Source organism: Pogoniulus pusillus, chromosome 36, assembly GCF_015220805.1.
Source record: "Pogoniulus pusillus isolate bPogPus1 chromosome 36, bPogPus1.pri, whole genome shotgun sequence".
Taxonomy (NCBI): domain Eukaryota; kingdom Metazoa; phylum Chordata; class Aves; order Piciformes; family Lybiidae; genus Pogoniulus; species Pogoniulus pusillus.
This window is the reverse complement of record NC_087299.1, coordinates 3,629,616-3,653,990: the sequence shown is the minus strand read 5'-3', so window position 1 is coordinate 3,653,990 and position 24,375 is coordinate 3,629,616. Positions and strand designations below refer to the sequence as shown.

Genomic DNA, 24,375 nt, shown 5'->3' with positions numbered 1-24,375 from the left:
CAGGGCAGGCTTCCAGTGAGTTCCAAGTTGATCTAGAGAGTTCCCTTTCTGTCTCAGGAGATGTGCATTTTACATCTGACCTGATTGTGGCCTTTCAGGATCTGAAGGGGGCTACAATAAAGGTAGAGAGGCACTTTTTAGGCTCTCAGGGAGTGACAGGACTGGGGGGAATGGAGCAAAGCTGGAGATGGGTAGGTTCAGCCTGGGTGTGAGGGGGAAGTTGTTGAGCAGGAGAGTGGTGAGAGGCTGGAATGGGTTGCCCAGGGAGGTGGCTGAGGCCCCAGCCCTGGAAGTGTTTGAGGCCAGGCTGGCTGAGGCTGTGGGCAGCCTGCTCTAGGGTAGGGTGTCCCTGGGCATGGCAGGGAAGGTTGCAAGTGGCTGCTCCTTGTGGTCCCTTCCAACTCTGACTGATTCTATGATTCTCCAACAGTATGCAGCAAGCATGGGACAAAAGAAAAAGGCCCTTGAGAGCCAGCTCAACAGCTAGAAACTTGTGCTGAGTAAAGAAGTAGTGAAGACAACCCTTTGAGTCAGGAGAAGAGCAGCTGACAACATGCCAGTGAGTAACTGCATGGACAGGGGTAAATGCAAGCAGACAGAAATACCTGGCCACTGACTTGCCAAGGTAATAAAGACCTTTAAATCTTTGTGCCCCACTTCCAGCCACTGAAAATCTTGCTCTTGCTCCCCAGAAGAGGTAAGCCAGCAGCCAGAGGCCACATGTGCCTGTTTAACTCGCCCACTACACCGAGGAAGTTTCAGACTTGGGTCACTCCACAACTCAAAGCTAGAAGAGACAGCACTGCCTGCCCGCATCAGTCACACGGTCAGGGGCTGCCCTTTCGGATCCTGCCTCTTTGGAGAGGAGAGAACTCCAATTTTAAAGGGCAACTGTACAAACAGGACACAGGAGTATTTATATTCCTCTCCAAACAGAGGCACAAGCAGCAGGGGGCTAGTGGGTGATTTATGAGGTGGGAAAGCTTCTTTGAACTGAAAGTTAGCTGGGGGGGTGCCTTTCCAGGGTGGAGAGCAACATGCGGCGGCTGTCTCTGCCGAAGAGCACTCACAGTGGCTTTACCCAGGTGGTCACAGCTGCTAGGTACTCAGAATGGAGTCCTCTCCTTCCATTCTCTCTCTCTCTCTCTCTCACTCACACACAAGGTCAAGACACCAGAGAAGGCCTTTTTGCTTTTATTTATTTCCCAGAAGAGCTCTTCCTTGCACTTTCCAGCTATGATACAAAACAAGCAACAACAGAACTTTTGTTTCGTGTACAGAAACAGTTTGTTGGGAGTATAAAGAGTTACTGGTGATCGTTACTGAAGAATGTTGGCTTATTCCAGGGCAGCTTCAGTATTCCTGAGGAATAATCATTGATTTCTCCTTCCTTCCCACCGGGATAGTCTCAGTCATTAGTCACTGTTCCTGTAAAGCAAGAAGGCTTATATTATTACACAGCCATTTGGGTTCCTTACAAGGAAGGTGCTGCACGATGTAAAACAAGTCACTTATGCTCTCTAAGGCTTCCAGAAGGCAGGTTAACATTTTCATCCTCTGCTAGACTGAGAAGTTGGCCATGGAGTGGTTAAAGCAGCTCATCCCATGCCATGTTTTCATGCACAGAACTCTGCATTCTGACAAAAATAGGTGCTCAAAAACCCCAACCCTGGGCAGTTCTGGCTAACTGCTCACAGGCTGAAGAGAAGGCAGAAATGAAAGGTAAAGGGCAGGAGGCAAGGCTGCAGGAGCGGTTAAAGCAGCTCATCCCATGCCATGTTTTCATGCACAGAACTCTGCATCCTGACAAAAATAGGTACTCAAAAAAAAAACCAACCCTGGACAGTTCTGGCTAACTGCTCACAGGCTGAAGAGAAGGCAGAAATGAAAGGTAAAGGGCAGGAGGCAAGGCTGCAGGAGTGGTTAAAGCAGCTCATCCCATGCCATGTTTTCATGCACAGAACTCTGCATCCTGACAAAAATAGGTACTCAAAAACCCCAACCCTGGACAGTTCTGGCTAACTGCTCACAGGCTGAAGAGAAGGCAGAAATGAAAGGTAAAGGGCAGGAGGCAAGGCTGCAATTGCCAGACTTCTTCTAGTCACATCAACAAAATCCCAGTTGCAATGAAAGCACAGGGTTGGGGGGGGTGCTAAATAATGCAGGCCAAATGACCTGGGAAATAGGATGCTCTTCATTTTGCAAGGAGACCTAGGCCATGCAGTTGTCAGCCTCGAAAGAAATGCTGAAATCAAAGTGAAATTCACTTGATCAAATTAGTTTCAAAGCAAACTGTTAGAATGCTTTCATTAAGAGCTTTTGGTTTTTGCCCCAGTAACAAATCAGTTCAATCAGGGCATTGGAATGGGCTGCCCAGGGAGGTGTTGAAGCCAAGGCTGGCTGGGGCACTTAGTGCCATGGTCTGGTTCATTGGGTAGGGCTGGTGCTAGGTTGGGCTGGAGGAGCTTGGAGCTCTCTGCCAACCTGGCTGATTCTATGATTCCTTTCAGGCTCTAAATTCTAAGCAGAGGCCTCTGAAATCATCATCATAGAACCTCCTAGTTGGAAAAGATTTTAAAGTGATTAAGTCCAACCATAACACCTTGGGTGCTGTGTCCAGTTCTGGGCTCCTCAATTCAAGAGAGGTGTTGAGGTACTGGAAGGTGTGTGGAGAAGGGCGATGGAGCTGGGGAGGGGTCTGGAGCACAGCCCTGTGAGGAGAGGCTGAGGAAGCTGGGGGGGTGCAGCCTGCAGAAGAGGAGGCTCAGGAGATGATTTCATTGCTGCCTACAACTACCTGAAGGGAGGCTGTAGCCAGCTGGGGTTGGGCTCTGCTGCCAGGCAGCCAGCAAGAGAAGAAGGGGACCCAGACTGAAGCTGTGCCAGGGCAGGTTGAGGCTGGATGTTGTTAGGAAGTTGTTGTCAGAGAGAGTGATTGGCATTGGAATGGGCTGCCCAGGGAGGTGGTGGAGTCTGTGTGGCTGGAGGTGTTGAAGCCAAGGCTGGCTGGGGCACTGAGTGCCATGGTCTGGTTGGTTGGACAGGGCTGGGTGCCAGGTTGGGCTGGCTGAGCTTGGAGCTCTCTGCCAACCTGGATGATTTTATGAAAAGCCCTCAGCATCTTAAGACCACACTTGAGAACTTTCCTACATCTGAAGTGGTCTCTTGGCCTAGATGAATGGCTCTTGCACTGGGGTTGGTGTCTCATGATCAAATTACCAACCCACAGGATGATCCAGCACTCCAAGTGATGATCCTGCAAAGACATTTTGTCATCTAACAATTGGGGATCATGAAGGTCCTCTGTCCTCTCTTAGCCTCACTCAGGACTTAGAATTAAGAACTTGATCCTGAAGAATCAAGAATCCAGACTGGATAAGGGCCCAGGTAACCTGGTCTGACCTGACCCTGGATTGAGGTCAGACAAGATGACCTCCACTTGGAGTTATCTTGGGATTCTGTGACTTTGACAGGTTCAGAAAGCAAGAAATCAGTTTGCTCCAGCTAACCCATGTTACACTCTTCTCTCTCTCCTAACAGAGCTGGTTTGCCTTGCTGAACCTCACATTTTGTCAAGCCAGTGTTTGACCAGAACTCCATTCTGCAAAGGAACTCCTCTGGAGTTCAGTTAAACCAGGATTTTTCTAGGAATAAAACCAGATGAGTGATAATGCAACAATATTTTCCACATTCCTAACCAGGAGAAATGAAATAATTTTGTTTTAATAACCCATGACATGACATTTTGGAGAGAATGAATGTCATTAACCCTCAGATGGCTTCATTGGGCCTCTTCCTTCACTCAGCATGTTCAGACTCTCTGTGCCAGAGCAACCTCGTGGAGACAGAGCACTGGAAACTATTTGTCCAGTCCTGTGCCATGCAGGCAGCTGTGCTTCTTCTGTGAAGTAGCCCTTCAATTACCTCATGCTTCCAAGGACCACCCTTGCTCCAGAGCACAGATCAGTCCTTAATCCAAACAAAATCCTTTAACTAGGCTGACCTGAAAGGCAGTTTTCTGTTGCTCACCATCCGTAGCATCCTTGAATGAATATGATTCTATGATCTCACAGTATCACAGTATCAGCAAGGTTGGAAGAGACCTCACAGCTCATCAAGTCCAACCCTTTAGCACAGAGCTCAAGGCCAGACCATGGCACCAAGTGCCACGTCCAATCCTGCCTTGAACAGCTCCAGGGACTGCGACTCCACCACCTCCCCGGGCAGCCCATTCCAGTGTCCAATGACTCTCTCAGGGAAGAACTTTCTCCTCACCTCCAGCCTAAATCTCCCCTGGCACAGCCTGAGGCTGTGTCCTCTTGTTCTGGTGCTGGCCACCTGAGAGAAGAGAGCAACCTCCTCCTGGCCACAACCTCCCCTCAGGTAGTTGTAGACAGCAATAAGGTCTGCCCTGAGCCTCCTCTTCTCCAGGCTAACCAATCCCAGCTCCCTCAGCCTCTCCTCGTAGGGCTGTGCTCAAGGCCTCTCCCCAGCCTTGTCGTCCTTCTCTGGACAAGCTCAAGCATCTCAATGTCCCTCCTAAACTGGGGGGCCCAGAACTGAACACAGCACTTAAGGTGTGGTCTAACCAGTGCAGAGTACAGGGGCAGAATGACCTCCCTGCTCCTGCTTCCTTAGAATACGTGAACCAGGCCTTTGCTACCCACAGAACTTGGCATCTCAGTTTATTTCTGGGCACAAACTGAAGGAAACCCCTCAGGATGATGTGGAATGCCAACATGTCCTGCTGTTAACAAATCCAACCAGGAAAGCCACAGACAGAGTTTGGATGCTGGGCTGCAGCTGGCAGCGCTGTTATCAGCTGCACCCGAGTCACAGTTTCTCTATCTTGCTATCCAAAATGTTGACTTCTGAAGTTGTTCAACAATCTTCTTCTTCTTTTCCTTTCTTAACAAGCTGCTGAAAGTAGCATTTGTAAGAAGGTACTGGAGCACCTGCCCTGATGGGCTGGGAGAGCTGGGGCTGTCCAGCCTGGAGAAAAGGCTCCAGGGTGACCTTAAAGCAGTCTTCCAGTATCTGAAGGGGCTACAGGAGAGCTGGGGAGAGACTTCTGACAAGGACTGGGAGTGACAGGAAAAGGGTCAATGACTTTGGGCTTGAGGAGGGGAGACTGAGACTGGAGATAAAGAAGAAATTCTCTAGAGTGAGGGTGGGGAGACACTGGAACAGGTTGCCCAGGGAGGTTGTGGATGCCCCTTCCCTGGAGGTGGTCAAGGCCAGGCTGGGTAAGGCCTTGAGCAAGCTGAGCTAGTGGAAAGTGTCCCTGCCCATGGCAGGGGGGTTGGAACTAGATAACCTTCAAGGTCCTTTCAAACCCAAACCATTCTATGAATCTATGAGGGTGGTAGGCCTGCAGAAGGCTGACAAAAGTGCAACCTGAGGAGGAATGGACTCAACTTACAGCTCTAGAAAGGCTAAGAACACCTTCAAGTCTCCTTCATCAGGCAGATGAGTGATGCAGGAGCAATTTCTGCACTCTGTGTACTTGCCATGCAAAGCTCCTGGCAGAATAATTTCTCTCAGTGCTTTCTGAAGTGCTAAATTAACTGTAAATAACATCCTGGTGGATGCTTCTCCAGCAGCATCAGCCAATTGCTTTTAGCAGTGTATGGCTTTGTGGCTCCCAAATACACACACTTCCTTTTTCATCCGGATGCCACAGTGATTAAATTACCATAAGAAGAACCCCAAATTATCACATGTGAATAAAGGAAATCCTAATGGAGCCAGTTTGTAGACTCAACTTTGCTGGCAGATGGTTCCTGCTAATTAATCTGCTGTTAAATACTTCATTTCAGCGTGGTCAGTGATGACAGAGAACTCACTGAAACTGCCCTCTTCAAAACTAAAGTTCTCCAGACTAATCATGACTTTACCATCCAGACAAACAAGCCACAAAACTTTAAGTGTCTCCATGCTGTAAAAACAAAAACTCAACCCACAGAAGATCAAAGCTCTGCTTCCACAAGCAGCTCAACCTCACACACCTGACATGGCTTTTTGCTTTCTTCCTAGTTCATCTCTTTCAAACTCTAGAGAGAGAATTTTACCTTTGGTTTAGTTCTGCAGCTTTTCTAACATGGATTTTTGGATAGACTTGTATTCAGGCTGCATGATCTAGTGAAGTCATCCTGTGGATTCATCTGTGTTCAGATATAGGAGCCCTGTGGCCAGCTGTGGGACCCTGCAATGCCAGGGGGACGGGGACCTGCTGGGGTGGGTCCAGAAGAGGTCACAAAGATGATCAGAGGGCTGGAGCACCTCTGCTATGGGGACAGGCTGGAAGAGTTGGGGTGGGTCAGCATGGAGAAGAGAAGGCTCTGGGGTGACCTTAAGGCAGCATTTCAATATCTAAAGGGCACCTACAGGCAGACTGGGGAGAGACTGTTAAGAAGGGTCTGTGGGGACAAGATGAGGGCAATGGTTTGAAACTGGAGCAGGGGAGGTTGAAGTTGGACATCAGGAGGAAATTCTGCACAACAAGGGTGGGGAGACACTAGAACAGGTTGTCTAGGAATATGGTTGAGGCCCCATCCCTGGATACATTCAAAGTTAGACTTGATGTGGCCCTGGGCAGCCTGATCTAGTTGGAGGCGTCCCTGTTGTCTGACAGCACAATGTGTCCAGCCCAATGCAATCTGTCAACGTGTAACAAGCTTATTGTTCAAAACATCAGATACTAAAGATTTCTAAAGAGCAAAGGCACCACCTTGGCCTCAGCAACACAGAGGTCTTCTTAACTATAGAATCATAGAACGACCAGCTTGGAAGAGACCTTCAAGCTTATCCAGCCCAACGAACCAGACCATGGCACTAAGTGCCCCAGCCAGCCTTGGCTGCAACACCTCCAGCCACACAGACTCCACCACCTCCCTGGGCAGCCCATTCCAATGCCAATCACTCTCTCTGACAACAACTTCCTCCTAACCTCCAGCCTAGACCTGCCCTGGCACAGCTTGAGGCTGTGTCCCCTTGTTCTGGTGCTGGCTGCCTGGCAGCAGAGCCCAACCCCACCTGGCTACAGCCTCCCTTCAGGGAGCTGCAGACAGCAATGAGCTCTGCCCTGAGCATCCTCTTTTCCATGCTAAACAACCCCATCTCCCTCAGCCTCCCCTCATAGGGCTGTGCTCCAGGCCCAACTATTGCTCTGGCAGGAGAACATCCCCTTCAGTGGTGTCTGGGTGTACTGCTTAATGCTGACAAAGCAAGGAACAGGAACTAGCACTGATGATACTTACTTTGACAAATTTCCCATGGAGAAGATATGGAGACTGGAAGTCATGTTGACAATTGGAATAAGCCATTCCTAACCCCATCCCTGACCCAAAAGCGATAGGCCATGTCTTTCCTGGAGTGAGGGGGAAAGCAAAGAGAGAGGAGAAGTTAGAAGTCATGAAGAGCTGCTTGTTTCACATTGTTAAACAAGCACCAAGAGAGAATAAATTACTGACAAATGCATGCTGGGCATTTTTAAGTTCTGCAAGGCTTAAAAGCAGCTAAACTCCAGATTAGATTATTTCAGAACAAGAGTACCAGTGAGCATGACATCAGATTTAGGACTTAATGGAGGGCACCCTTTGACTTTAAGCTATAATTGGAAATTATTGTGTTACCAAAGCACAAATAAAACCTCATTCAGACCAGTTTTAAAAGCCTGGCAAGGCTGATGTAAACTGCTGTCTAGAGCAGTCACTTGGCTCAGGCTTTCCTGCAGCTCCAGGAGCTGAGCTCAGCAGAGCAAGAGCTTTGAGAGATGCTGTGTGTATCAAGGGCGTTACACAACTTAAAGTGAGCCAATTTCAGCTGAAGAGAGCTGAGCAATAATGAGGGATTTGGTCTGACATGCTAAGTTTTACATGCCTTGGTTTGAAATTGCACATACATCAGAAAATCAGGCAGCCAAGCCCACTGCAGTACTTACTTTTGAAGAAGATGACTGAGAAAACAATTCCTAATCCAAACCCAGCACCTGAAAGAAGAAACATGGTGAGTTAGAGCCCAAATCATGCAAAACCATTTAGTTCTTGACAGAAATTCTTTGTTCCAACTCAAGAAGATCAGACTATGTGTTCTATCAGCAGACCAAAGAAGATGTTAGAATCACTGCATGGTTTTGGAGGGCACAGATCTTTAGGATCATCCAGCCCAACCATTCTCTAGCTCTATCAAGTCTGGAGTTAAACCACGTCCCTCAGTACCACATCCTTCAGTATCACATCTCTGTGGCTCTGAAACACCTCCAGGGATGTGAATTCAACCACCTCCCTGGGCAGCCTGCTCCAGTTTTGGGGAACCTTCAAGGAAGAAGTTTCTTCTGATGTCCAACCTAACTCCCCACTGATATAACTTGAGGCCCTTTCACAGACTGCATTGGCTTGGAAAGGATCCTCCAAGCTCATCTTGTCCAATCCCCCCTGCAGTCTGCAGGGACATCCCCAACTACAGCAGGCTGCAAAAGGACACATCAAGTCTGACTGAATGTCTCCAGGGATGGGGCCTCAAGCACAGCCCTGGGCAGCCTGTGCCAGTGTCTCCCCACCCTCCCTGTGCAGAACTTCCTCCTGATGTCCAACCTCAATGTGCTCTGTTACAGTTCCAAAACACTGCCCCTTGTCCTATCCCCACAGGCCCTTCTGAACAGTCTCTCCCCAGCCTGCCTGGAGGTCCCCTTCAGATATTGGTCCTGTTCTTAAACAACTATTTGGAAAGAAATAATTCTTAGAATCATAGAATCAACCAGGTTGGAAGAGACCTCCAAGATCATCCAGTCCAACCTAGCACCCAGCCCTATCCAGTCAACTAACCATGGCACTAAGTGCCTCAGCCAGTCTTTTCTTGAAGACCCCCAGGGACAGTGCCTCCACCACCTCCCTGGGCAGCCCATTCCAATGCCAATCACTCTCTCTGTGAAGAACTTCTTCCTAATATCCAGCCTAGACCTACCCTGGCACAACTTGAGACTGTGTCCCCTTGTTCTATTGCTGCTTGCCTGGGAGAAGAGGCCACCCCCACCTGGCTACAATGCCCCTTCAGGTAGTTGTAGACAGTAATAAGATCACCCCTGAGCCTCCTCTTCTCCAGGCTTCATTAGGTAACAGTAAGCAGCTAATGCAGGTCAGAACCCCAACAAGCACAGGAGGATTTGGGCACAAACCAGACCTTCATCCCAGGGCAAGTTAGTGAATTTCTGTCACCTTCCACGTGTGGAATTAAATTTATTTGGCTCTTTGTCAGCAAATGAGAAACATTTAAATGAAAACTTTTTAGTGTCCTTGAGCTCCACATTTTGCAGATGAATATCTCTTTGTATTTCGTTTATCTCACTGCTTTAACTGCTTCAATGTGTGTCCTGAGGGCAGCAAAACTTTGATGCTTTGTGTTACCTTATACCTTGCAAAAAAAAAACCCATCCCAAGCTCCAGGCTGCTTATCTTTCACATCCAAAAACGTTCATTATGGAGCAGATTTAAACACATTAAGGAATGAAAATGACTTTTCACATCCTTCTACTATATATAGAAATAACTGCAGCAGTTGGAAATAAAAATAATTATCCAGCATCATTAGAGAACTCAGCTGGCAAGCTTAAAAATAACTGTGCCTTTCCTTGGATTCTTTGAAACAAGGCAGCTGCCCAGCAGAGAAAGACCTGGGGGTGCTGGGCAGCTCATGTCCAGGTGGACAAGAAGGCTATCAGCTTGGATCAGCGACAGTGTGACCAGCAGGAGCAGGGAAGTGATGGTCTCCCTGTACTGGGCACTGGTAAGGCCACACCTTGAGTCCTGGGTTCAGTTTTGAGTCACTCTATCCAAGGACACTGGCTTGGAGCAGGCCCAGAGAAGGGCAACAAAGCTGGGGAAGGGCTGGGGAGGAGCAGCTGAGGGAGCTAAAGGTGTTGAAATGGGATAAAAGGAGGCTGAGGGGAGACCTTATTGATCTCTAGAGCTCCCTGAAAGGAGGCTGCAGCCAGGTAGGGGTTGGTCTCTTCTGCCATGGAACAAATCATGGGATAAGAGGAAATGGCCTTGATTTGCACCAAGGGAGGTTTAGGTTGGACATTAGAAGAAACTTCTTCACTGAATGGGTTCTCAAAGACTGAACCAGGCTGCCTGTGGAGGTGTTTGAATCCCTGTACCTGGAGATGTTTCAAAGCCACAAAGATGTGGCACCAGCCTTGGTGGAGGTAGAGAATGGTTGGACTTGATGACCTCAAAGGTATTTTCCAACCAAAACGAATTAATGATTCTATGAACTACTGAGGGGCCTGGAGCATCTCTCTGAGGAGCAAAGGCTGAGAGTCCTGGGGTTGCTGTGCCTGGAGAAGAGCAGCCCCAGAGGGGATCTGAGCAGTGCTGAGCAAGAGCTAAAGGGTGAGGGGTAAGAGGATGGGGCTGGGCTATTGTCAGTGTTGCCTAGTGCCAGGACAAGGGGCAATGGGCACAAAGTGGAACCCAGAATTTTCCATCTGAATGGGAGGAGAAACCTGTTTGTTGTGAGGGTGCTTGAGGCCTGGAGCAGGCTACTCAGAGAGGTTGTGGAGTCTCCTTGTCTGGAGAGCTTCCAGCCCCCCTGGCCATTGTGCTCCTGGGCAAGCTGCTGTGGGTGCTCCTGCTTTAGCAGGGGGGTTGGACTGGATGAGCTCCAGAGGTCCCCTCCAACACCCTTTTCAAAATATTCCTAAAGCCTGTGCTCCTTGTTTAAGCTCCTGTTGATCACATTACTAACTGGGCTGTGTCCAGAACAGTGTCAAAGAATCCTGGCCCTTCCTGGTGCACAAGAGTAAGTTTCTTAAGATTCCTTCTGCCTTTGAAACCTTTTTTTCCTTTCTAAAATCAGACTAATGGTAACTTCTACTGAAGCAGAGAGCACTGAAACATTTAATCTATTAGCAAGTGCAGCAGGGACTAAGAACCTCACATATCTCATTGATCCTAAAACCTATCAGACCAGAAACGACCAAACATTAGCAAAGCAAACCCTCTCATGCCGACTTTCTTGTTAGGACTTCACCTCTTCACCAAAAGCTGGAAATCAGAGTTGCTTTTGAAAGCTCTTTTCATTGTACTACAGCTTTTCACTGCTGACAGAGGTAACTAATTACTTTAGCAGGTCATTGCAATGTTGGAGTAGGCTTACAAAACATGCAGTGCAGGGGAAGAACTCTGACCGCCTGCCAAGTGGTCCTGACATAACTCCCCCAGACAGTTTAGAAAGCATTTCACAGAAGGTCAGGTTTTCACCCTAATCATTTGCACAGCTAAGGGAAAGTCACAGCTCCTCAGATGTCTGCTCAGAACTTGAGGCTTTTTCTGCATTTCAGGTGGTAAGAGATAGGTTGCTTGGAGCATCTCCTACAAACAGCTAACTACTCACACTCTGTCACTCACGAGCACTTCTAGGACGACTGGAAGAGACATCAGGCATTACAGAGAGCAGCAGCTCAACCATGCAGAGTCCTCCACTCCCCCTCCCCAGGCAGAGCCTTCCTGCTCTACCTTTGCTATGCTACAGCTGCTGGTGGTGCTCTCTTGAGTGTTTATGCTATTAGGGATAACGACTATCTGCTAGAATTCATCCAGAGGACAACTGCTTGGCCCTCTGACCCAACTTCCTTGGCCAAACTTTTCCTACAACACACAGTTATGGCACCTTTCTCTTTGGGGCTGCTGTGCTGCAGGTCTGAAAAGGACCTTCTGAAAGCAATTTCTTTCTGTTCAAACAGCACCAGGCATGGTTTGAACTCTCCAGTTTGGAAGGCCAATCAAACACTGAGTGGCAGAAAAGATCTCCTCTGCCAATCCAAACAGTGCAGTGGTTGACAGGATGACAAATCCTGCATCATCTGCACACAGAGCCTGGCTGGTTTCTAATGTTACCATATATTCCATGTTTCCAGGCAAATCCACATTCTTCTTACCAGCATGGTGGGGAGGGAATTTTTACAAGGGCTTGTAATGACAAGTGCAAATGGCTTTAAGCTGGAAGAGGGGAGATTTAGACTGAGTATTAGGAAGAAATTCTTTCCAGTGAGGGTGGTGAGACACTGGAACAGGTTGCCCAGAGAAGCTGTGGATGCCTCATTGCTGGGAGTGTTCAGGGCCTTGAGGTGGATAAGGCTTTGAGCCACCTGACCCGGTGGGAGGTGTCCCTGCCCATGGCAAGGGATTTGGAACTAAATGTTTTTAAGGTCCCTTCCAATCCAAAGCATTCTGTGATTCCATGAAACTGTTTCCTCTCTTGTCTTTAGAAAGGTCTGCACTAAGCAAGCAGTTATCCTTAATACCTCTTCTTCCATCTGCTTCCAGAATTCACCATTCTCTTGTGTTCTCTTCACCTCCTTCAGATGCTCTCTCACATTACATCCCCATGAGTAAAGGTTCCATTCAGATGCCATCAGTGCTGCTTCCTGTTGGCCATGGGGAAGCTAAAGGATACATTTAAAGGTAAAAAATGTACTATTTCTGCCAATTTTAGCCTAAGCCTAAATCAGAGCCCAAGTTTTGCCCCACACTAATACTGAGCACCGCTGTTAAGCAGATGTGCTCCAGCATCACTGACTTAGGAAAGACACTTAATTTCTCAGCCCTTCTCAGGAAGAACCTATTTCTGTGGACAATTTGTCACTGATCTTCATTCCACTAGAAAGTATCTGTGGTTATGTGGTCATTTCCTACATCTCCAGGACCCAGGGGCAGCTGAAACCATCTTGTCTTGGGGGAGCCAAGTAACAAGTTTCACTTTAATTCTATATAAAGTTACACCAGAGATAAACAACGGCAGAGCTGCAGATGAGTTTTACAGGTTTTAAGTTCTCACATGCTCAATTTCCTTTTAAAGAGGTAACATGTTGCTTCAAAGAGGCTCCCACCTGACCAGGGGACACTGGGTCTGCAGCTGTTCCTACTAAAGATCAGCACCTCTAGGCCAGGCTTTAACTTCATAACAGTAAAACCTCAAAGGTTTCTCTTACAATGAAAACAAAAGCAACAAGGAAAAGCTAAGGGCTTGATCCATGCTGGGCATTATTTTCTCCTCCTTTTCTTGCATGACAGATTCTGTGCAGGAAAAGGCCACAGGAAAGAGTTCAAGGCATTTTTCACCTCCTCTTGACAGTTTAAAATGTTTAACTAGAAAAACAGTCGCTTCCACCCAACATCTATCACTTCAGCTTAAACTCATTTACAGGCAGTGTCAACAGGGTAGAGGATGGCTGTGTGGACATCTTACTCCTGCCTCCCCAGGCTGTACAGACCAGCAGAGCCACAAGGAATTGGTATTAGGCAGAAAGCCCAGGCTCCAAAAGCCTTTTTTTTTCCCCCCCTTCATTCTCCTTTTTTGGTTTTGGCTCATTCACCTTCCAAGAAAAACGTCCCAGCACCTCCAATCAATCTAACACACAGAAGAGCACGTGCCACATGCCCAACAGGACATCATAAAAGTGTCTTGGAGAGGAACACAAATCTTCAGGATGGGCTCCAGCCCTGCAAGAACATCTGGGAAAGGCTTCTTCTATCAATCCAATCAGCAGTCCCTCCAACAGTGATGCTACACAGTTCTCTCCTAGGCTACCCAAGTAGCTACAGGCTGAAGCAGCTGTCACACCTAGACAGACTCTTCTTCAACAGCTTGACGCTGAAAATAGAAGGATTCAAACATGTTTGCTGACAGCTGGCAAATGTGCTGCTGTTACTGTAGCAGCTGGAAGTTTTTACATTACTGAACAGTTTTCTTTTTGTCACCAGATAATTTTCCTCTGCCATTCCTTACACACAAATACAACATACAGAGCTTCAGCCTCTTCTCCTTCGGATTCTGTCAGGTTATCATTACAAGAATTAAATGATTGAAATCAAATGAAGACTGAGCTCCTGCAAGAAGGCTTTTTGTTCTAACAAAATAGCAACTGCTCTCTAGAATCACACAGTTATTTGGGTTGGAAAAGCCCTCTAAAATCATCCAGTCCACCCATCAATCTAAGACCACCATGGCCATTAAACCAAGTGCCACAGTGCCAAGTCCACATGCTTCTTGAACGCCTTCGGGGCCAGTGACTCCACCACCTCCCTAGGAAGCCTGTTCCAATGCCTGACCACTGATTCAGTGAAGACATTTTTCCCTAATATCCAGCCTAAACTTCCCCTGGCACAATTTCAGGTCGTTTGCACAGACAAGACTCTCAAAATAGGTCAGGACTTGTTTCAACAGTTTTCTTCCCAGCTAGAAAGACAGCTCCTATTAGAGTGAACAATCACAGAATCAACCAGGTTGGAAGAGACCTCCAAGATCATCCAGTCCAATCTATCACCCAGCCCTGTCCAATCAACTAGACCATGGCACTAAGTGCCTCATCCAGGCTTTTTTTGAACACCTCCAGGCTCAGTGACTCCACCACCTCCCTGGGCAGTCCATCCCAATGGCAAATCACTTTCTCTGTAAAGAACTTCCTCCCAACCTGTTGAGCTCAATTAGCTTCTCTCTGAGAACAGTGACAGCTTCAAGGCCCAACAATCAGATCTCATCCATAGGCCTAATGCACTGGAAGAGCATCAGCTCCATCACTGGCTTCAGGAAAGGAGATACCCAAGAAAAGTGAAGCTTTTCAAAGCAAACAAAAACCTCAAGCAACTCTCAAACTATATGCTCCCTCCTACTGCAGCGTGTTCCATCCTGTCCCATTCTAATCCCACTTGGAGAAGATACAGAGACAACTGTGTAAAAAGGAGGAGGAGACCCTTCTTCATACACCAGGACCTTTACAGGGCAGTACTTAGCACAGGCTGGAAATCTGAGACTGTGAAATCACTCATTTACAGGCAGAATTAATTTTAAGCAGACTCTAAGCAAGGTCTTTCGTGGCAGGAACCAGATTTTCTTCAACTTTGAAGCTTTCATTCTCATCTCCCCCCGTTGTGTGGACTGTTGACATAGCAGAGAGAAAAATGAGCAAGGACTCTAGAAGAAAACATCATGAAACTACATACTGAGTACTTGAGGAAGAAGCAGAGAAAAAGTGTGTTTTGTTTTCTTCTAGCATTTGACTGCAGCACCACAGAATCGTTGGAATGTCAGAATATAAATAGCCAAATACTGTTATGATACAAAAAAATCCTGAGAGGCTTTCAGGGGTCGCTTTCACTCTTAAGCACTCCTGCAGCCTAATGGTAGATAAACATCAGCACTTCTGCAGATGGACACACAGCAGTGGGAAGCATTGCTGCCAACCCTCCATGGAATCACAGAATCATTAAGGCTGGAAAAGAACTCTAAGATTAAGTCCAACCTTCTAGCCAGCACCTCCAAGACCACTAGACCACATCTACTCATTTTTGTAACACCTCAGCTAAGGTGACTCCATCACCTCCCTGGGCAGCCTGTTTCGATGCTTGATCACTCTAGCAGGAAACTGTTCCTAATATCCAACATAAACCTCCCCTGGCACAGCTTGAGGCCATTTCTTTTTGTCCTGTCACTAGTTACCTGGGAGAAGAGGCCAACACTGTCCTCAAGACAACTTCCTTTCATGTATTCAAGCAAACATAGCCAGGGTCTTGCAGTGGACCAGAAACTTTTCATCCTTCCACCAGTGAATGAGCTGGTGAGATGAGAGGGCACACAATTCCTTCCTCCTAATGCATCAAGCTTTTAGATAAGATCAGGGTTGCACCTCGTTTTAGAAGCACATATACAAGAAATCAGCTAGATCTTTCCAGCATGAAAGCCACACCTCTGACAGGAAGCAATCCCTTCTTTTACTACAATAAAATACTCCACTAATGTAAGCAAAACATTGCTAAAAAGAAACGTTTTGTTGGTGCAAAAACCTGCAAGTTTAGGGCTCTTGCAAGCCTAGCTGTGAGGGCTGGCAGTCACGTTTCTTTTCCCCCTAACTGTTAGGGCTGGCAGTCATGCTTCTTCTTACCCATCCAACCTAGGTTGCCTGTTACTGACGTCTACTGGCCCAGTTAAGAAATAGAGGCAGTTAAGTCAGAAGTGTTATGGTGGCATCTTGCTAGAAAAAAAGTGAGAAGCTTGATCCTTCTCAAAGCTAAGCTCTTACTATTAATTTATTCTCAGCAGGGCTATGCCAGCAGCCCTGGAAGGTTTTCCTCAGAGAGCTGTTATCTGAAAGAACAAAGAGTTGGCCCCACCTATTGCTGTAACATCTCTAGGAGCAAAGGAGTGGTTTAGGATGTCACTTGGCTGGAGTCTCCTTCCCTTGGACAGTGTCACCGTGTGCCATTTCCTAAAGAAGGCCCAGCTGGCAGCTTATCAGTGCAGGGGACACGTAAGTCGGTGTACTGTGGATTCATTTCCAGCAGAGGAGAACTTACACAGCCTGGGTTTTTAAATGGCTGCATTATCAGATGGGAGTCCCAGCTCCTCTTTCACCTCTTCCTGCTCACCAGAGATATTGCCAGGAGCAGGCTGGAACAAGGGCAGAGCAAGGCTTGGGTTAGGGAGTGATCGGGCACACCTAGGCAGGTAGTCTCCTGACTCAGCCAGGTGGCCTGCCAAGAGGAACAGCAGGCCAGAATGCAGTTAGGAGAAGAGAGATCCAGATTCCTAAAGGTTTTTCTACCTTTTTCTTCCCAGAGGAGGTAACAGCTCCTTTTATTTGTAGGCTTTCATTGTGTTCAGAACTCTGCTAACGACACAACTAAATACTGCTGTTAGATTTTTGACTACAAGCCTGTTCTCAGAACAGCACTCAGCCACCTCTTCCAAAGAAAACATTTTTTCCTTGGCTCTATCACCTCCCTGCACAGACTAAACCACCAGCAGTTAATATTTACACTGCTTGGTCTGCTCAAGATACAACAAGCAGAATTGGCTCTACTGCAGGACAAAAGAAAAGAACCTGGGGTTATAAATGCAGCTCACATAACAATGCAGTTGTGTGCTAGCAGAATAGTTGTGTCCTTTAGCATTAAAAGATAAATGCCAAAGGAAGAACACATCTCTTGTGATCACAGAATTGCCAGGGTTGGATGGAATCTCAAGGATCATCCAGTTCCAACTGCCCTGCCAGTGGCCCTGGGCAGGGACACTTTCCACTAGACCAAGACCAGGACTAGGGGGAATGGAGCAAAGCTGGAGGTGAGGCGATTCAGGCTGCAGGTGAGGAGGAAGTTGTTGAGCAGGAGAGTGGTGAGAGGCTGCAATGGGTTGCCCAGGGAGGGGGTTGAGGCCCCATGGCTGGAGGTGTTTAAGGCCAGGCTGGTTGAGGCTGTGGGCAGCCTGCTCTAGGGTAGGGTGTCCCTGGGCATGGCAGGGGGGTTGGAACTGGCTGCTCCTTGTGGTCCCTTCCAACTGTGACCGATTCTGTGAAGCTGCCCAGAGCCACATCCAGACTGGCCTTAAAACCCCCCAGGGATGAGGCCTCCACCATCTCCCTGCACAACCTGTTCCAGCAACTCATCACCCTTATGGTGAAGAACTTCCCAATATCCAATTTAAATGTCCCCTCTAGCTTGGATCCATTCCCCCCAATCCCATCACTACCTGACACCCTAAAAAGTCCTTCACCAGCTTTCCTGCAGGCCCCCCTCAGATACTGGAAGGCCACAATAAGGTCTCCTTAGAGCCTTATACTCTCCAAACTGAATAAGTAGTAGCTAAGGCTGGCTGGCCACATTACTATTGCTAAGCTAACCCCCCCACACACTTCAAAACAGGAATTTCAGGATTTTTGTATATTTAGATAAAGTCTAATCCAGTATTCACAAAGTATAATCAACTTCTATCATGATATAGATTGACTTGGGCTGATTCATAACCATGTGAAGGATTATTTAAACCCCCTGACACTGCAATCCATACAATGATTCTGCCTGAAACATTCAATCTGTGAAATGACACAAACAGCACAATTTCACCCTTGCCATCAACAGAAAGAGCTACTCAAGCAGGCCAGATGATGCAAGCCAGAAGAAATCATGTAACAGTTGGAGGAGAATTGCCCTTTTCTCTTAAAAAATATTCCTATTAAATGGAAATTAAAAGTGTTTCATTTTCAGATGTCAAAACAGAGGATTAGAGGAAAATGAACATCACTAGACTGGGTTATTTACATGCTTCCAGGCTGAATTTTGGTCAAACACAGACATACATCAAAACATTTGTCTCCTGCAAAAGAAATTAACTTGCACAGCCACTCAACACACACGTTGAGAAGAAAACAGCTTTCCTAACATTGCTTCTCAATATCAGGTTAATGACAGTGTTCAACTCATTTAAAACTCCAACTGTTTGAAAACAAATCAAGACATCCAGGCACACAATCCTCCCTCCCTAACTTACACACAAGCTCTTTATTGCCTCCTTGCTCCCTGGAAATAACATTTAATACTAATTTGTCCAAAATTATAGCCTCACAGAGTAAAAACAACTCTGTCAGTCCCACAGGAGTAATTGTCTTTCCAAAGGAACAGCTATAAACTATCCATAAGCTAAACAAACAAACCCTTTGGACAGGGTTTGAAGGTGGCAGAATGGAAGAACACCAAAACGTTAATTACTTTGTTTCTTCTCTGCACAACACAGCTGATAGAAAGGAAGAAATGGGAAGGCTGGAGAGGATGAAGGTGTTCACCCCGAGGAGAGGGACTTGGGTATGCTGGTGGATGAGAAGCTCAACAGGAGCCAGCAGTATCCACTTGCAGCCCAGAAAGCCAACCAGAGCCTGGGCTGCAGCAGCAGAAGTGTGGCCAGCAAGGCCAGGGAGGTGATTCTCCCCCTCTACTTTGCTCTGTTGAGACCCCACCTGGAGTTCTGCATGCAGTTCTGCAGCCCCTATGACAAGAGTGATGTGGAGATGCTGGAGAGTGTCCAGAGCAGGGCCAGGAGGATGCTCAGAGGCTGCAGCAGCTCTGCTGTGAGCACAGACTGAAAGAGTTGGGGCTGTGCAGTCTGGAGGAGGCTCCCAGGTGACCTTCTTGTGGCCTTCCAGTACCTGAAGAAGGCTTACAAAAAAGCTGGGGAGGGACCTTTTAGGCTCTGAGTGACAGGACTAGGAGGAATGGAGCAAAGCTGGAGGTGGGGAGAGTCAGATTGGAAGGGAGGAGGAAGTTGTTCAGCACGAGAGTGGTGAGAGCCTGGAACGAGTCGCCGAGGGAGGTAGCTGAGGTCCCATCCCTGGAGGTGTTTAAGGCCAGGCTGGATGAGGCTCTGGCCTACCTGATCTAGGGTAGGGTGCCCCTGCCCATGGCAGGGGAGTTGAAATTCGGTGATCCTTGTGGTCCCTTCCAACCCTGACTGATTCTATAAAGCTTTTGAAGCTGGGAAGAAGAGAAATCTGTTGTCGTTTGATACTCCTTCCTCGGACACAAACCAAACAACTTGGCAAACAGCTGGTGAGATGGGTAAGGAAAAATCAGTGCCAGGAAGGAAGAAGGAACAGAAAGTTAAATTACTGAAATAACTGCATGGGTGCAAAGTCTTGAGAATGGTGCAAAGCCAGAGCCAGCACGACCTGGATCACTCATCAGAGAAATCACCTGGCCAGCCAAGAAAGCACAACCCAGCCCATGATGGAATGTTGTGGTTACAGCTAGATTTAGAAAGGGAAAGGGAACAAAAATACCTGGATCTGCCCTCAGCAGCAGCAAAACAAACAAATGTCAGTCCTAATAAGGAGGAGGTGTGGACATAAAACTCCATTTAACAACGTGTTGATGCCTTTTGCAGGCACACAAAGCTCTTTGAAATGAAATACTACCTTGACCACTCCTGACAACACCAAGTTTGCTATGAACTAGCAGGAAAGAGGTTTAATACTAAGTTACAAGATGCACACAGGCAGTGACCAAAAGGTCAACAACATAATAGAGCATTTCAAAAGATATAACATGATAAATATATATTTTGGACATCTTAGTGGCAGGAGATCCAAGTTCCTTCCAGCAGCCTGATCTCCAACTAAAACAGGACAGAATAAAACCACCACAGCCAGCTACAAATACACTGCTTTACTCAACTGTAGTGGGCAGCCTGACAGACCAACACAAGCCAGGACAGGCTGCAGAGTCCCCAGCTAGTATTTAAAAACATATTACTGATAATAAAGTCATCCTGATAGCTGCCACCTCCCTTTCTCATTCTCTTTTGCTCCCCATGTCCTTTCAGCCTCCAATTTAACCCCCAGGAGTTATCTACCTCTCCAGTTCACACAGAAAGGAAACTGTCACATGTGCACAGCTTCAGAAATTCAGTGCTTTCAGTTCAGTGTTCTCTTTTATTTGCAGAGACTGGAATAGGGAAACACAGGGATAATCCCAATGTTTGGTTTTCCCCAGCCACTGGCTGGAAAGCTCTGTCTCTAGCATTCAAGAAAGACATAAAGAACATATGGGAAGGAAACTGTGGCCACCAGAAGGAGAAGTCCAACAAAAAAGTGAGGTATTTGGTAAACGTCTATATTCCACATAACAAGCAAAGGAATTCTCCAGTAAAAAAGTTTATTTCCTTTCTTTCTCTCCAGTATAACAACCACCCTTGGTGGTTTATTGTAAGCTCCAGCAGACTTTGCTGTAATGTTACAAAAACAATCATCACAACCATGTGAGGTTTTCAAGTCCCTGCAGAGAAAACAATCATTTCCACTCAGCTATTCTGACGAGGTTTGTTATCAGAACTCAGGTAACAGTTTGCACAGCCAGGCCACTGACTCATTTGACATTTAAAGGGCATCATCATCTTCAGACACAAACTACAGGAGAATGAAGCAACTTCTGGGTTGCTCCCATTTCCAAAGTTCACACCGAGTCATTTGCGGTTCACACTATGGTGGAGGCTGCCAGCAGAGACACTCCAGTTACTGGAGCAATCATAAAAGCACAAACAAACAAGAAAATGCTATCACATACCAAGGGAAATATGTGTCTGAAGCCATCAGATTGGGTTTAGTGCTAAGGATATCACGAAAGAACCACAGAATCATAGAATCAGTCAGGTTGGAAGGGACCACAAGGAGCAGCCAGTTCCAAGCCCCCTGCCATGCCCAGGGACACCCTACCCTACACCAGGCTGGCCAGAGAAACTCATTCCATGCTCTCACCACTCTCATGGTGAAGAACTTCTTCCTGATGTCCAGCCTGAACCTACCCACCTCCAGCTTTGCTCCATTCCCCCTAGTCTGCAGTGCACATGCCCTTTTGGGGCAGTCTAACGAAAAACATTAATTTTACTGAGCCCTCTACTCCATGCCCTCATAGAATCATAGAATCAAGCAGGTTGGAAGAGACCTCCAAGATCATCCAGTCCAACCTAGCACCCAGCCCTAGCCACTCAACTAGACCATGGCACTAAGTGCCTCATCCAGGCTTTTCTTGAACACCTCCAGGGATGGTGCCTCCACCACCTCCCTGGGCAGCCCATTCCAATGCCAATCACTCTCTCTGCCAACAACTTCCTCCTAACATCCAGTGGGAATATGCTTGGTCTAGAGTGCCACACTGAGCACATTTTATTTCTTCTGCTGCTAATATAGGATGGAATAAAACACCAAATGAAAAGGAAAAGCCTGCAGAAGAAACTCTGCATTGAGATCAACTCTGTATCCCCATCTTTCAGCCTTTCAGAGAGGCTTTTCACATAGAGGACTCTCACATGTACAGCTGCAGCATGGAACAAGCTCATGTTTATAATTTGGCAGAGATAATATTTTATGATAAAGCAACCAATGCTATGGAAACATAAACATATCAGGATATGTTTGTCAGACAAACCTGAATAGTATTTCATAAGGCAAAACATTGCTCTGGAGCACTTGACACTTTACAAAGGCCTGTTATAAACAATGGAAGTTTCAGTTTACTTTAAATTATTAAACAGCCTTTCTAATGGAAAAGTATTAGGCAACTAAAACCCCTGAGTTCCTCATCAGCTTTCAGGCATAAAGCCACTACAGGAACAAGAAATAAACAGACGTTCTTTCTGGTCCTCAAAGAGCCTTCTGCACCACCACGGAGCACACACCTTTCACAGACACTGTCAGACACTTCACTTCAAGCTCTGTACTTTGCATTTAAAGATTGCTTTTGGTATCCATATCCTATAAAGCCACCACCTCTGCCTAGCCTGTGACAGAGAGCACTGAGCTGCACACACGCAACGAGTTAAAACCACTCATAAAACTCCCAGCTCCAAGTGAAAAGCTCTGAACGGTTTGTGGTGGATCCGAAGCGTTGCAGGCATGTGCACAGTCCTAACTCTAAGGGCAAATAAGCATGGAGTAAAAGCCAAGAGGATTGTTGTAGCTGAAGAAAAGGCACAGCAGTCTGCAGAGGGCCGGGACGAGGGTCAGAAAGCTTCTCGGTGTCACACATCGCACGAAGTAACACATGCCAAAGCTATGAGCGCGTCACGCTGCGCGTTGCTCAGAATAAACACAGCCCACCTCGTTCACTGAGTGATGTGAGCAGCCCTACTGAAACACATTTCGAAAACCAAGCCGTCGTCATGGTGAAACCCCAGGCGGGCAAGGTCGTGGCACTGAAGGATCCGGTAATGCCTGCCCGGGGCCCATTCATTCCAGGCGGGAGCTGTCCCGCTGCCCGCGGAGCTCAGGGTAGAGGGAGATTTCCCACGGAAACCTCTCGCCTCCAACCGAGGGACTAAGCAGAGGTCAAACCTGACTCTCCGCTGCCGGATCGCGGGTAAGCCGGTGGCGGGTCGGGGAGGAGAGCCCGAGGAGGCCGTGGATGTGGGCCAGGCGAGGGTCCGTGCCTGCAGCCAAGGTCACCTTGCCAGGCCCGGGGCCGCCCGGCTTGTTCCCTCCTTTCCTCCAGCCGTGCCGGTCCTCGACCCCCGAAGGCAGCACTGTCTGACGCTGAAGGCAAAGCTGCCAGACACCCGCCCGGGGCCCCAGAACGAAGAGGTCTCCGCCGCCCTCAGTCAGGCCCAGAGAGGCGTGGGGGCACCGGGCCTCACGGGGCCTTTCCTCGCCGGGCTCAGCTGCGCCGCGGGACTGGGCAGGCAGCGACGCTCCCAGTTTCGGGGCACTCGGTCGACCGTTCCCGCTCCTCCCCGGGCCCTCCTCGTCCGCCCTGCCGCCTCGGCCCTTACCCAGCTTGACGGCGGAGTCCGCCAGGCACCGGTCCCACTTCCTGCCCAGCTCGCCCTCCGACGCCATCTTGGCCGTCCCCTTCCTCCGGCCGTGCCCTCGCCTCCTCCCATGGCTCAAATCTCGCGAGAGCTGTCGGTGCGGGCAGCCGCCAGGCAGCCAAATCTCGCGAGATCTCCTGGTCGGCCCGGCCCGGCCGCTGTTGTCAGGGTTACCGGCGGGAGGGCGCCATGGCCGCGGCGCTCGGCCTCGGCTGCGGCCGAGAAGCTCGGCTTTTCTCTCCGGTGCCGGCCCGTCACGGCCCCGGCCCTGCCTCGGCGCCGTCTCTTCAGCCAGGGGTCCCACTGAGCCCTTGTTACTCCTCATCTCCCTCAGCCTAAGGCAGGATGCACATCGCCTCACAGGCGCACACCTTGGGCCTAGGTGTTAGCGGGCTCCTGGCACGACCCTCACCTCGCCCTTGGTAAGAGCCCATTTTTGGTGCCACATCCAGTTGGCAGCTGTCACCAGTGGTGTTCCCCAAGGATCAGTGCTGGGCCCAGTCCTGTTCAATATCTTTATTGATGACCTGGACGAGGGCATTGAGTCCAGCATCAGTAAGTTTGCAGATGACACCAAGCTAGGAGCAGCTGTGGAGCTGTTGGAAGGTAGGAGAGCCCTGCAGAGGGACCTGGCCAGGCTGGATGGGTGGGCAGAGGCCAATGGGATGAGATTGAACAAGGCCAAGTGCAGGGTTCTGTTGGCCACAACAACCCCAAGCAGCGCTATAGGCTGGGGACTGAGTGGCTGAGAGCAGCCAGGAGGAAAGGGACCTGGGGGTACTGATAGATAGTAGGCTGAAGATGAGCCAGCAGTGTGCCCAGGTGGCCAAGAGAGCCAATGGCATCCTGGCCTGCATCAGGAGCAGTGTGGGCAGCAGGACAAGGGAGTTTATTCTTCCCCTGTACTCAGCACTGCTCAGGCCACACCTTGAGTGCTGTGTCCAGTTCTGGGCCCCTCAATTCAAGAAAGATGTTGAGGTGCTGGAACATGTCCAGAGAAGGGCAACAAAGCTGGTGAGGAGCCTGGAGCACAAATCCTATGAGGAGAGGCTGAGGGAGCTGGGCCTGTTTAGCCTGGAGAAGAGAAGGCTCAGGGGTGATCTTATTACTGTCTACAACTACCTGAAGGGGCATTGTAGCCAGGTGGGGGTGGCCTCTTCTCCCAGGTAACCAGCAATAGAACAAGGGGACACAGTCTCAAGTTGTGCCAGGGTAGGTATAGGCTGGATATTAGGAAGAAGTTCTTCTCAG

At 48.4% G+C, this 24,375-nt stretch overlaps 1 protein-coding gene across 1 annotated transcript; it reads right to left on the bottom strand.

Moving 5' to 3' along the window:
* Positions 1-1,178: 1,178 nt before the first annotated feature.
* Positions 1,179-23,197, bottom strand: MICOS10 (mitochondrial contact site and cristae organizing system subunit 10). Its single transcript, XM_064171971.1, has 4 exons — positions 23,086-23,197; positions 7,943-7,990; positions 7,260-7,369; positions 1,179-1,428 (listed from the first exon to the last, which is right to left on the bottom strand). The coding sequence occupies exons 1-4, from the start codon at positions 23,150-23,152 to the stop codon at positions 1,420-1,422; spliced, it is 234 nt and encodes a 77-aa protein (XP_064028041.1). The 5' UTR covers positions 23,153-23,197; the 3' UTR covers positions 1,179-1,419.
* Between the last annotated feature and the right edge of the window lie 1,178 nt (positions 23,198-24,375).

Excerpts from the sequence above, each read along its gene's own strand:
- MICOS10 (XM_064171971.1), bottom strand. The coding sequence starts at position 23,152 with ATGGCGTCGGAGGGCGAGCTGGGCAGGAAGTGGGACCGGTGCCTGGCG. Across the intron at positions 7,991-23,085 it reads GGACTCCGCCGTCAAGCTGG|GTGCTGGGTTTGGATTAGGA; the intron begins GTAAGGGCCGAG and ends TTCTTCTTTCAG. Across the intron at positions 7,370-7,942 it reads CTCAGTCATCTTCTTCAAAA|GAAAGACATGGCCTATCGCT; the intron begins GTAAGTACTGCA and ends CCCTCACTCCAG.